Source organism: Lithobates pipiens, unplaced genomic scaffold (assembly GCF_037356315.1).
Source record: "Lithobates pipiens isolate NorthernLeopardFrog02 unplaced genomic scaffold, aLitPip1_a1.2 Scaffold_25, whole genome shotgun sequence".
Lineage (NCBI taxonomy): Eukaryota > Metazoa > Chordata > Amphibia > Anura > Ranidae > Lithobates > Lithobates pipiens.
In genome coordinates this window covers 157,993,902-158,006,519 of record NW_027507787.1, presented here as the reverse complement: position 1 = coordinate 158,006,519, position 12,618 = coordinate 157,993,902, and the positions used below count along the sequence as shown (strand labels likewise).

At 45.8% G+C, this 12,618-nt stretch overlaps 1 protein-coding gene across 3 annotated transcripts in view; it reads right to left on the bottom strand.

Annotated features, from left to right (window-relative positions):
- Positions 1-12,618, bottom strand: part of SMNDC1 (survival motor neuron domain containing 1) — a 51,043-nt gene that overhangs the window by 22,269 nt on the left and 16,156 nt on the right. For all 3 annotated transcript variants that reach the window (XM_077455064.1, XM_077455065.1, XM_077455063.1), the window contains exon 4: positions 7,527-7,688. In XM_077455064.1, coding sequence (XP_077311190.1) covers positions 7,527-7,688 — 162 coding nt within the window. The remainder of the gene's footprint in view (positions 1-7,526; positions 7,689-12,618) is intronic.

Genomic DNA, 12,618 nt, shown 5'->3' with positions numbered 1-12,618 from the left:
TTTTTTTGGACCGGCCACCGAAACAAGCAAAGAGCCTGACTTCCGAAAGGGAGCCACGGCAGACAAATACACCCTTAGAGCCCGGACCACATCCAGGGAATGGAGGGCCACTTCCTTAGGATGTGTCAGTTTAGGACACAGAGATGGTAACACAATGTCTTCATTGATGTGGAACACCGAAACCACCTTCGGCAGAAAAGAAGGTTGCGGACGCAACACCACTTTCACCTTGTGGATAACCAGATAGGGCGACTTGCAAGACAAGACCGCCAGTTCCAAACCCCCCTTGCCAATGTAATAGCCACTAGAAAGCCCACTTTCTGGTAAAGGGTCAACAAAGATCTGTCTGATATTTTTAAATGGCAGTTTTTGAAGCGCCGATAACACCAAGTTCAGATCCCACAGGGGTAACTGTGGACGCACCGGAGGGACTACATGTCGGACCCCCCGAACAAAAGTGCTCACTAGAGAGTGAGACGCCAGGGGTCGCTGGGAAAAAAAAAAAAAACACAGCCAAGGCTGATATTTGTCCCTTAATGGTGCTTAAAAGGCAGACAGACAATTTCTGGTCTATTCCTCGCTGTAGAAACAGCAGGATCCTGGATATAGAAAAGCAGCACGGACGCCATCCTTTCTCCTCACACATGGAGATGTAGGCATTCCAGGTACGATTATATATCTTCCAAAAAAGAAGATCTCCGTGCTCTCAGCATAGTTGGAATCACCGAGTCCGAAAGACCCCGGTTCCTCAACACCTGGCTCTCAATAGCCATGCCGTTAAAACCAGCGATGGTAAAGCAGGATGGTGAATTGGACCTTGAGACAGAAGGTCCTCTCGTAACGGCAGTCGCCATGATGCGTCTGCCACCAGGCGTACTAAGTCTGCGTACCAGGAACGCTGGGACCAATCTGGGGCAATCAGAATTACTGGAATCCCCTCGGCCTCTCCTCTGCGGAGCAGACGTGGTAACAGTTTCAGCAGAGGAAAGGCATAGATCAGCTGGTACTGATCCCACAGAGCCACCAGCACGTCTGCCCAAGGATCTCTTGTCCTGGATACGAATCTCAGCACCTTCCGATTGAGACGGGAGGCCGGAAGAGCCACGTCTGGTGTGCCCCATCGCAGGCACAGTAGCCTGAACACCTCCGGATGCAACTCCCATTCTCCTGAGTCCAGCATCTGGCAACTTAGATAGTCCGCCTGCCAGTTCTCCACTGCTAGGATGTAAATGGCCAATAGGGCCGGTACATTTCGCTCTGCCCACTGAAGGATGTGAGCGACTTCCCATGCGGCGGCCGAACTTCTTGATCCTCCTTGTTGATTGACATATGCCACCGCTGTGGCATTGTCGGACTGGATCCTGATCGGACTCCCTTGAAGTCTCATTGACCATGTGGAGATGCATAGCCTGATCGGTCGCAGCTTGAGCACATTGATCGGCAACTTGGATTCCACCTCCGACCAGAGGCACTGGGTCTACTGAACTCCCATTACTCCACCCCAGCCGGTTAGGCTGGCATCTGTTGTGATCACTGTCCAGTGTAGCGGTAGGAATCACTTCCCAGACTGAAGTGTCGGGGATCTCAGCCACCATAGCAGGGAGTCCCTGACTAACTGGCTCACCTGAATCTGCTGATCCAGAGATAACAGAGATTTGTCCCATTTCGTCAAGATCTCATTCTGCAAGACTCTGGTATGAAACTGGGTGTACGGTACTGCCTCGAAAGGAGGCCACCATGAGTCCCAGGACTCGCATACAGAAGCGTAGCAACGACCACCTGCGTTCATCAGCAGTTTTACCGTAGCTCTAAGAGTCTGCAACTTGTCTGAGGGAGAAAAACTCTCGCTTCCATGGAGTCCAGCAGCAAGTCTAGGTACTCCAAGCGCCGTGTCGGTACAATCACCGACTTTCTTAGGTTCAACAGCCACCCAAATTCCTGCAGGGTCTGCATGATGATGGCCACATCCTCCTCTAATTCTGAGGTGGAAGATTCTCTCAGGAGGAGATCGTCTAGGTAACCTACGATCGCAATCCCACGTTGTCGCAGCAACACCAAAACAGGAGCAAATACCTTGGTAAAGACTCGGGGGGCTGATGCCAAGCCAAAGGGGAGAGCCACAAACTGGTAGTGGGCTTCCCTAACTGCAAATCACAGAAATTTCTGATGCCGAAGTCATATGGGTATGTGCAGGTACGCATCCTGGATGTCCAAAGACGCCAGGGAGTCCCCTTGATGGAGTGCAGCGACTACTGAGCGAACTGATTCCATTCTGAACCTCTGTACTTTTACAAAGTAATTGAGGGCTTTTAGGTCCAATATTGGACGTACCTCTTCCTTCTTGGGGACTACAGATTGGAGTAGAACCCCTGGAAACGTTCCGACTGCGGAACAGGTACTACCACCCCGCGACTCAGCAAGTCCCTTACTGCCCCCATTAGGTCCTCCCAGCGAACTGGGAGTACGGGTATGCTGGAAAGAAAGAATCTGTTTTTGGTGGCCAAGAGAGAAATTATCTTGTAGCCGGAGGAATTCAGATCGCAGACAGATTGGTTGGACAGCCGAGAGGTCCACCAGGCTGCAAACCTTCATGCGGTAGCACTTTTTCTCGCAGGCTTGTTAATCTTGCGGTTCCAGGGACGTTCTTGTCCTTCAGAGGTCATCCTGTGGGGCTGTGGACATTTAGCCGAAGCTCTGGCAGATGAAAAAGCCATTTGTGAGCGGAAAATGAGGGTCCTTGCCTACGGCGTGGCTCCTTAGCCTTCCTGGCCTGTGGGAGTAGTGTACCCTTACCACCTGTTGCATTTTTAATAATGTCATCCAATAAGGATCCAAAGAGCTGCTCGCCAAGGAAGGGTAAATCAGTCAGGGTTTTTTTGGATGCCTGGTCAGCCGACTGGCATTTTAGCCAAATCAGGCACCTCAGCACCACTGCTGACACTGAAGACCTGGATAACAAAGGGAGCGTTTTTTACCACCTTTGCGCCCATGCACTGCCTCCATCTTGGCAACGAACATATTAAAGACTGCAGACAAAGCATCCAGAGGCACTACATTGTCTGCAGGCGAACCGGTTGCAATTGCCTGGATTTCGGGGGAAGAAACACCAGTTTCTGAAGCCATGCTGACCCTAGCCTGTCTGCCACCTGTTTGGGACTTAGAACAGTGATGGTCCCACCCTCCTAACTGCTGCAGGCTGAGGGGCCCCCAATGCAGGACTCACCACCCTGACCGAGTTCTGAGCCGTCCAGAAAGGTGTGCCCATGTCCTGTATCAGCTCCCGGAAGGCTTAGGAGACAAAACCGCGCTGTGCTGAGCACCACTGTACAGCGCTGAAGCTGAAAAACGTGTTCAGGCTTCAACAAAATGACCGCTGAGCATCCAGTGAAAAGGACATAAACATAGGGGAAATGGTCGCCGGACTACAGTAAAATGGAGTCAGAGCATGCTGCTCCCTGGTTACACCAAAAATGGCCGAACACTGTATGCAATGAGGGACAGTGAAAAAACAGGCATAGAAATGGCGGTAAACAGCACTAAAGCGATCAGCGCAGACAGCCTCCAGACACCAAGGGGAGAGACCTACAGGCATCCAGGGCACAGCTACCCAGCGCAATCCCCACCCTAGGTGAGAGCCCCCCCCGGGAGCCCCTGTCTATTGCACACACACCACTCAGCAGCCCATGCAGCATCCCCCAAAGGGAAGGGGGACAGGGAGAGAAGAGAGGGAGGTGAGGGACCCCCGAATCGACCTCCCAGGGAATGCCCAGCCCCACCAAGGCAGGGAGACCTGTACTTACCAGTCCTGATGAGCTGGGAGACATTCCATTACAGACCCACTCTCCGATCAGTACGGGGTGGCTGCTGGCCCAGCACAATGTGACGCAGACATCAGTAGCCCGGTCATACGTGTGGCCCGGGGCATTACACCCACCGGCCGACCCTGGAGCTGGGGGGAATGTTGTGGCTAACCCAGCGCGAAGCTCTGGTCTGCACGCGCTCGCTGGCCAGGCTGGGGAGACTACAAGGATAAGGGTATCCAGCCTGTCACCCAGCCAGCTGTTGATAGCAGATCACAGGATCATTAATCTTGCGCAAAAGGCAAACTTCTGCAGAAAAATCCATGGACCTATGGACCCGCAGGGTTCCTAGGTCCTTCACTAGGCAGGAAAAAAAAAAACTGAGGCTGCAGGAGCAGGCTGGGGGGTTGTTACCCAAGGGACCGCCCCTTGGGAGGAAGTAGAAAGTTCTAGTTTTGTTATAACATACTAACATGTTCTGCCTAGTCCTCTTCTGAAGGTGGCGTAACAACCCAATGGTATAAGAAAGGAGCTGTGTAAGTCGGTGAACGTAAGTGAAATAGGATTTTTCTCGATATGCAGAATTGGACCATAGCAGGGACGGCTGATATTGGGTGTTGGATGTTCATCCGCCGACACCCGCTACCCCCATAGGGATGAATTTATGTCCGTATTTCATCTGAAAACGGATGGATGAAATACGGACCTACAGTCCGCATGTGTGAAAGGGACCTTACTCCAATACCCCCAACTAAAATCTAGTGGAACCAATTGCCTTCAGAGGTCACCTAATTAATCAACAGACTCCACCTGTGTGCAATTTATTTTCTGTATAAATACAGCTGTACAGATCAGGGATAAAGGGGTGGAGAAGTTTAAATCAGGGTAACGCTGGCCATACACTATAAGAAAAACTGGCTGAAATTCGGTCATTTACACAGTTAGTTTGCTTTTGGCCAGTTAATGGGCACAAAATCGATAATCGTTGGGACGTTTTTGCGCTGAAAAAACGAAGGACAGGTTTGGAAATTTTCTGCTGAACGAATGATAAATTGAAAAGGTTAATGCATCCAAACTGTTTGCACTAGGTATATGTAAAAAAAAAAATAAAAAAATAAAAAATAAAACACAAAACAAAAAAATGGATTTACGTCCACTGAATGATTTAATCGATCATTACATGATGGCACTATTGTTTGCTCTCACGGCCGAATGTTCATTTTTCGATGTTTCCTTTAGTGTATGGCCAGTATTAGGTTACAAAAAATATCCCAAGCTTTGAATATCCCACAGAGCGCTGTTCAATCCATCATCCAAGAATAGAAAGAGTATGGCATAACTGCAAACCTACCAAGACATGACTGTCCACCTAAACTGACAGGCCGGGCAAGGAGAACATCAGAGAAACAGCCAAGAAGCCCATGGTAACTCTGGAGGAGCTGCAGAGATCCACAGCTCAGGTGGGAGAATCTGTCCACAGGACAATTATTAGTCGTGCAATCCACAAATCTGGCCTTTATGGAAGAGAGGCAAGATGAAAGCCATTGTTGAAAGAAAGCCATAAGAAGTCACATTTGCAGTTTGTAAGAAGCCATGTAGGGGACACAGCAAACGTAGAAGATGATGTTCTGGTCAGATGAGACCAAAATTTAACTTTTTGGCCTAAAAGCAAAATGCTATGTGACGCTTGGGGTCTTAGTGTTTGTGCTAATGACAGCGCAATCACAGGCATTGTGTGCATGAACATGCTCCCAGAAAGGGATGTTTAACCACTTGCCTCCTACATGTAAAATATCTACATTTTCTTGCTCCAAAATTACATAGAACCCCCAAACATGTATATATTTTAGAAGAGGCCCCATTAGCAGTTGTAGGCAACCTTAAAGAGATGCAGATCTACCTGAACAACATGGGAGAAGTCAAAGTTTATCGAGCAGGGTCACCTCCTCACCCGATTTAAACCTCTAATTGCCGTACTACTGCGTCGCAATAGCATGCATTGCATGGCAATCATGGGTTTAAATCAGGAGGCGAGGAGGCAACATATCTCCTCCTCACCACCACCTTTCAAACACGCTCGGATTGCTTTTCAGAGGGGCAGCAGTGCCTGCTGCACTTGTGTATGGGCACTTGGTTGCATTCGGCAGCAGCAAACTGAAAAGCAAAGCTCCAGGCGCCCCCCACCCCCCCCCCCAAGAAATTACAAATACTGTAGCTGCTGACTTATTAGGACACTTACCTGTCCAGGGCTCCCGTGATGTCAGCACCCCAGCCCATTATTCAAAAACAAGTACAAGTCTCCCCCCCCCCCCCCCCCCCCCCGAAATGTGCCAAATGTGGCAACGGAGAAGGGGAGGTGGAGCAAACAAGCAGAGCTTCCGGTTTTGGGTTGGGACTCTGAGTGGTAAAACCCTGCAGTTGAGTGACAGTTTTACAGCCCTCACGGCCCATCCTTTTTTGCTGCTGAGGCAGCAGCCAAAAGGTGTACACATGCCGCAGGAGGAATTAAACTCCCTGTTGCTTTTGGTGGGTGCTACTGCCTGCCAATTGGGGCCAATTCAAATAAATGGGGCCACTCTGCAAGTGCCTCACAACTACATGCTTCTGTGGGTTCCAATGGGTTAAAACAGGTGGTGAGAAAGCAACACAATGCTGCCTGCTGTAATCCCTTGTTTGCTGTACTGCACTAGGTTGCAAGGCACTTGCAGAGTGGCCTCATTCACTTCAATCTTCATGCTTGACATGTGCTGCACCCACCAACCATAACAGGGCATAATGGCATACAACTACTGCTGCTGCATGTGTACACCCCCAGCCGCTGCAGCTAAAGGGGGTGGGGTTTGCGGCAGGGGTGGTGAAAAAGCATCTAAACTATGATGTTTTATCACCCCACAAACTGCATGTAAATGAACACTTACTATTCTAAACCCCCCTATAAGGCTGCTTTCACATCGATGCGCTGCGGTTTACCTGCACCGCAGGTGCAGAACGGAGCATCTGCGACTTTCCTGGGTTAGCTGCCCTTTGCCATAGTTTTTATATATCCTGCAGGTGTGGTGCACCTTCAGAAAGTGCACCAAACCCGCAGGAAATAATAGTCTATGGCCAAGCATGGCAAACCCACAGAAAAGCTGCAGGTGCAGTGCACCAAACCCGCAGTGCATCAGTATGAAAGCAGCCATATACTATTATGCCCAGTGTATTGCTTTACACTGACCTGTAGATCTCTTTTCTACTGCTGGCACCGTTCTGGAGACCGCTAGCCGGGATATGCTAAACTGATGACCTATAGGAGGTTTTTAAAGTGTCGCCTACACAAGATATAGGGTGTACTAAAGTCTGTTGCCATTTCACAGGCATACGCAAATTTAAGGTGTGACATGTGTGGCATCGATTTGCTTGGTACAACCTGATCTTTTCTATTTTACCAAACAATTGAGTCATTTATTGGGTTTGGGTGCCCTAAAATTAACTTTAGTGTATTTTTACAGAAATTTTGTGTTCCTAGACTTTTGCAGTAAAATATCATGTGATCAAAAAAAAAAAAAAAATTGAACTACCACTATTTTATTCTCTAGGGTGTCTGCTTTCAGAAAATATATAATGTTTTGGGGGTTTATACAATCTTTAGGCCTAAAATGATTTTGTAAACATATGTAAAAAAAAAAAAAAAAAAAAGAAGGTACAGCTACATAAACATGGCACTGGTTTGGAAGACATACGCACTTTGACATGGGTAGGCTGCCGCTGACATCCTTGGTTTTCCTTCCCTCTTCCAAGGGTTTCAGGTTGAGCAGAGAAGTGACTTCAGCATTTCCGTAACCCAAGAAGGTGATGGCTGCGGTGCCGTTCTCTTCATCTATCTCCTCGATCTCAGCTTCGTACCACCTGTAAAGAGATCATGGCTGTAAGCATGTGAGTAATGGCCTTCAACATGGCATGACGCCAACATCACACAGTGCAAATCAAGAGCCCAATCCCCCTTGTCTACAGTTACCCAGCTAACATCAAATATACATCATGCCAAAACCTTTTTTTTTTTATCCAGTTTCAGTTAACTACTTCAGCTCTGGAAGATTTACCCCACTTCAGGACCAGGCCAATACTGTGATATGGCACGGTGTTAATTTAACTGACAATTGCACGGTTGTGCAATGCTGTACCCAAATAAAATGTTATTTATTTTTTTTATTTTTTTCTTTATTCCCAGAAATAGAGCTTTCTTTTGGTGGTATTTGATCAAATCTGCGGTTATTATTTTTTGCACTATAAACAAACAAAAAAAAAAAGAGACAATTTTGAACAAAAAAAATGGGCGGTCCACAAGTGGTTAAAAGTAGGCTAGGACACCATGTTTTTACTGATATTGGGAGCTCCATTACAGAGATTTCACCTTCACTTTCTGCCTGGTGAAACCATGTGCAGGACAGAAAGCAAGAGAAAATCTAGAACAGAGACCAAAAAAAATAAATAAATAAATAAAAAAAAAAAAGCGAAGAGGGACTAGCCTTCCCCTACTCTACTAAAGAAAAGCATTATTATTTTGGTTTCTTCTTGGCGAGTTCTCCTTACTTCCTGTCTGCTAAAACATTGCCATCTGGACGGGAAGTAAGGGCGAATCTCTCTAATGGAGCCCCAGATAACAAAAAAAAAAGTAACTTGACAGGGGTTCTAACCCTTCCGACTACCCAAAACTAAGAAAAAAAAGGTTTTGACTTGACATACTTATATTTATTGTGACCGATTGTAATCATGTTCTTACATCATTGTCACTTGTTAAAAAATAATGAATAAGACAGGGAGGTCCGATGTATCCTCACAGCTAAGAAATGGACTTCAGGTTGGCCATACAAATGCAGTGAGAGGAGACCTGATTTTATTTCCTCTGCTGTAGCTAAGAAATGCTTACAAGTCCTATTCCTCCCCCAACCTGTAAGTGAATAAGTCAAAAGGAAAAGCAGCCGACTGATGAGCTCACCTCTCCACTCCCTACTTTTATCAGCATGTCCTTTGTCAGCACAAGGGCATTGCAGAACTGACTGGCTCTTTGTGCAGTTTCTCCCTCTCCAAGTCCGAGTTCTGCTGCAGAGGGACTGCAAAAGGCTGCTGCCAGGTCAAATTCAAGTTTACACTGCTTGTTAGAAAGTATAATTCCAGGCCAAACCTACATGCACCCCTCCCCCAACATCTATGATGACTAATCTGTTTAAGAAAGGAGGGCTATACTTGGCTACAGTGCATCCAGGAAGTAATCACAGCGCTTCACTTTTTCCACATTTTGTTATGTTACAGCCTTATTCCAAAATTCTACAAACAATACCCCATAATGACAACGTGAACGTTTTTTTTTTTTAATCTTTTCAAATTTATATGCAAGGAAAAAATAAATAAATCCCATGTACATAAGTATGCACAGCCTTTGCCATGACACTCAAAATTGAGCTCAGATGCATCCTATTTCCACTGATCATCCTTGAGACGTTTCTACAACTTGATTGGAGTCCACCTGTGGTAAACTCAGTTGATTGGACATGATTTGGAAAGGCACACACCTGTCTACAAAAGATCCCACGGTTAACAGTGCGTGTCAGAGCACAAACCAAGCCATGAAGTCCAAAGAATTGTCTCCAGACCTCCGAGATAGAATTGTATTGAGGCACAGATCTGGAGAAAGGTACCGAAAAATATCTGCAGCATTGAAGGACCCAATGAGCACAGTGAATAAATGAATGAATAAAAACTTGTATAGCGCTACATATGCAAATTAAATTGCCTCGGAAGAAACGGAAGTTTGGAACAACCAGGACTTTTACTAGAGCGGCCAGCCCAAACTGAGCGAAGAGGGGAGAAGGACCTTAGTCAGGGAGGTGACCAAGAACCCGATGGTCACTCTGACAGAGCTCCAGCGTTTCTCTGTGGAGAGAGGAGAACAACCATCTGTGCAGCAATCCACCAATCAGGCCTGTATGGTAGTGACCAGATGGAAGACACTCCTCAGTAAAAGGCACGTGACACCTGAAGGACTCTCAGACTACGAGAAACAAAATTCTCTGGTCTGATGAAACAAAGATTGAACTCTTTGGCCTGAATGGCAAGCATCATGTCTGGAGAAAACCAGGTACCACTTCTCTTACCAAGATCATCCCTACAGTGAAGCATGGTGGTGGCAACATCATGCCTCGGGGATGTTTTTCAGTGGCAGGAACTGGGGGACTAGTCAGGATCAATGAAAAGATGAATGTAGTAATGTACAGAGACATCCTTGAGTGGCCCAGCCAGAGCCCAGACTTGAACCCGATTAAACATCTCTGAAGAGAGCTGAAAATGGCTGTGTGCCAACGCTCCCCATCCGACCCGATGGAGCTTGAGAGGTCCTGCAAAGAATGGGAGAAACTGGCCAAAAATAGGTGTGCCAAGCTTGTAGCATCATACTCAAAAAGACTTGAGGCTGTAATTAGTGCCAAAGGTGCTTCAACAAATTGAGTAAAGGCTGTGAATTACTTATGTACATTAGATTTTTTTTGTTTTTTATTTTTAATTTGCAAAGATTTCAAACAAACAAACATCTTTCAAGTTGTCATTATGGGGTATTATTTGTAGAATTTTCAGGGAAATAATGAATTTAATCCATTTTGGAATAAAGCTGTAAAATAACAAAATGTAGAAAGAGTGAAGCACTGTGAATACGTTCTAGATGCACTGTATATTCAAGCTACTCTGGTCCAGTCACTTGATTCAACTCTCCTGTCAGTCAGCGGCAGCTGCAGGGAAGAAGATGGAGTGCCGACAACAGATGGACCACAGGAGCCTATGAGTGACATCACTGCTCCCAGGATTCTGAGAGGTTCGTTCCAGCCACAAGTGATTGAAATGTGGATCACATGACTGGACCAGGGCATATAGAGCCCGCTTCACTTCCTGGCTGGAGGACATTCTGGCCTGCTTCTTTCATTCATCGGATTTCAGTTCTTTCATGGAAGCTTAGCATCACACGTGGATGTTACTTAGGCCTAGGAACACTCACTCATCAAGGAATTTTGATATATGAATAACTCCTAACACTTTTTGCAGCAGGTCTAAGGAGTACGGAGGAAAGGTTTTCAAAAGCTATGAACAGCACCTTATACTTACCTGCTCTGTGCAAAGATTTTGCACAGAGCAGCCCCGATCCTCATCTTCTCCAAGTGCCACCATAGCAAGCAGCTTGCTATGGGGGCACTTGCTCCAGACTAGTTTTGCGTGTCCATAAAACACACAGAACGGGGTTTGGCCCCGTCCTCTGCTCTTTCCTCATTGGCTCACTGGCTGTGATTGAAAGCCAAAGGCTTCTGCTGCTGTCTCAGCTTATGAGGCGGCAGAGAGTCAGGAGAGCAGCCGTTCTTGTGCACATCACTGGATCGTGATAGGACTCAGGTATTGGGGGGAATGGGGGCTGCATACTGAAGGTTTACCACCTTCATACATGAAGATAAAAAAAAAAAAAAAACTTCAGCTTTTACAGCCACTGACATATTGATGAGGGCAGAGAGAGGAACCAGGAAAGGCAAAATATAAGCAGATTAAAATTAAAGACCAAGTTCACTTTTTTTTTTCTTCTAAATTCCAGCTCCCCTATGTACCAATATAGGATATAATGTACTTATTTTTCAAAAATAAAACAGCTTTGCATTAATTCTACACAGGCTTACCGCACGCTCTTAATGTTTAAATACACTGCTCGATTACTTCTGCCTTACTTCCTGGTCAGATTTTAGGTCATGACATAGGAAGGATAGCTTGGCATTTTGCATTCTTTTTAGGGGAGAGGAGGGATCTGGGGTCTTATAGACCCCAGATCTCTCCATAAAGAGTACCTGTCACAAGGGAGTTTACATTTCTCGTTAAAGCAAAAAAAGTGATTAACAAAATTAAAGCTACTGTGTAAAAAAAATTTTTTTAAATGCCACCGTCCTCCCATGCAAAGGCGAACGCACATGTTGGACAGCGATCATCCCACACACATTTGAGATGGATGCACCCATCTATAGTGTTGCCTAGGGCAGCACAAAATCAAAATACACCACTTCCTATGTTAACCACTTGCCTACTGGGCACTTAAACCCCCCTCCTGCCCAGACCAAATTTCAGCTTTCGGTGCTCACACTTTGAATGACAATTACTCAGTCATGCAACACTGTACTCAAATGAATTTTTTGTCCTTTTTTCCCACAAATAGAGCTTTCTTTTGGTGGCATTTGATCACCTCTGGGGTTTTTATTTTTTGCGCTATAAATGAAAAAAGACCGAAAATTTCGAAAAAAAAAAAAAAAAAAAAAGCATATATTTGTTTCTGTGGCAAAATTATGCTAATTATTAATTTTTCTTCATAAATTTTGGCCACAATTTATACTGCTACATATCTTTGGTAAAAATAACCCAAATTAGTGGATATTATTTGGTCTTTGTGAAAGTTATAGAGTCTACAAGCTGTGGTGCGAATCATACAAAATTGATCACATCTGATGTACTGGTGATCTCATTTCTTGCGACCCGAACAAGTCAGGAAAGTACAAATACCCCCTAAATGACCCCTTTTTGGAAAGTAGACATTCCAAGGTATTTAGTAAGATGCATGGTGAGCTTTTTGATGTTGTCATTTTTTCCCCACAATTCTTTGCAAAATTAAGATTTTTTATATTTTTTCCCACAAAATTGTCATTGTAATAGGTTATTTCTCTCACGTGGCATGTGTATACCACAAATGACACCCCCCAAAAAATTCTGCTACTCCTCCTGAGTATTACAATACCACATGTGTGGGACTTTTTCACAGCCTGGC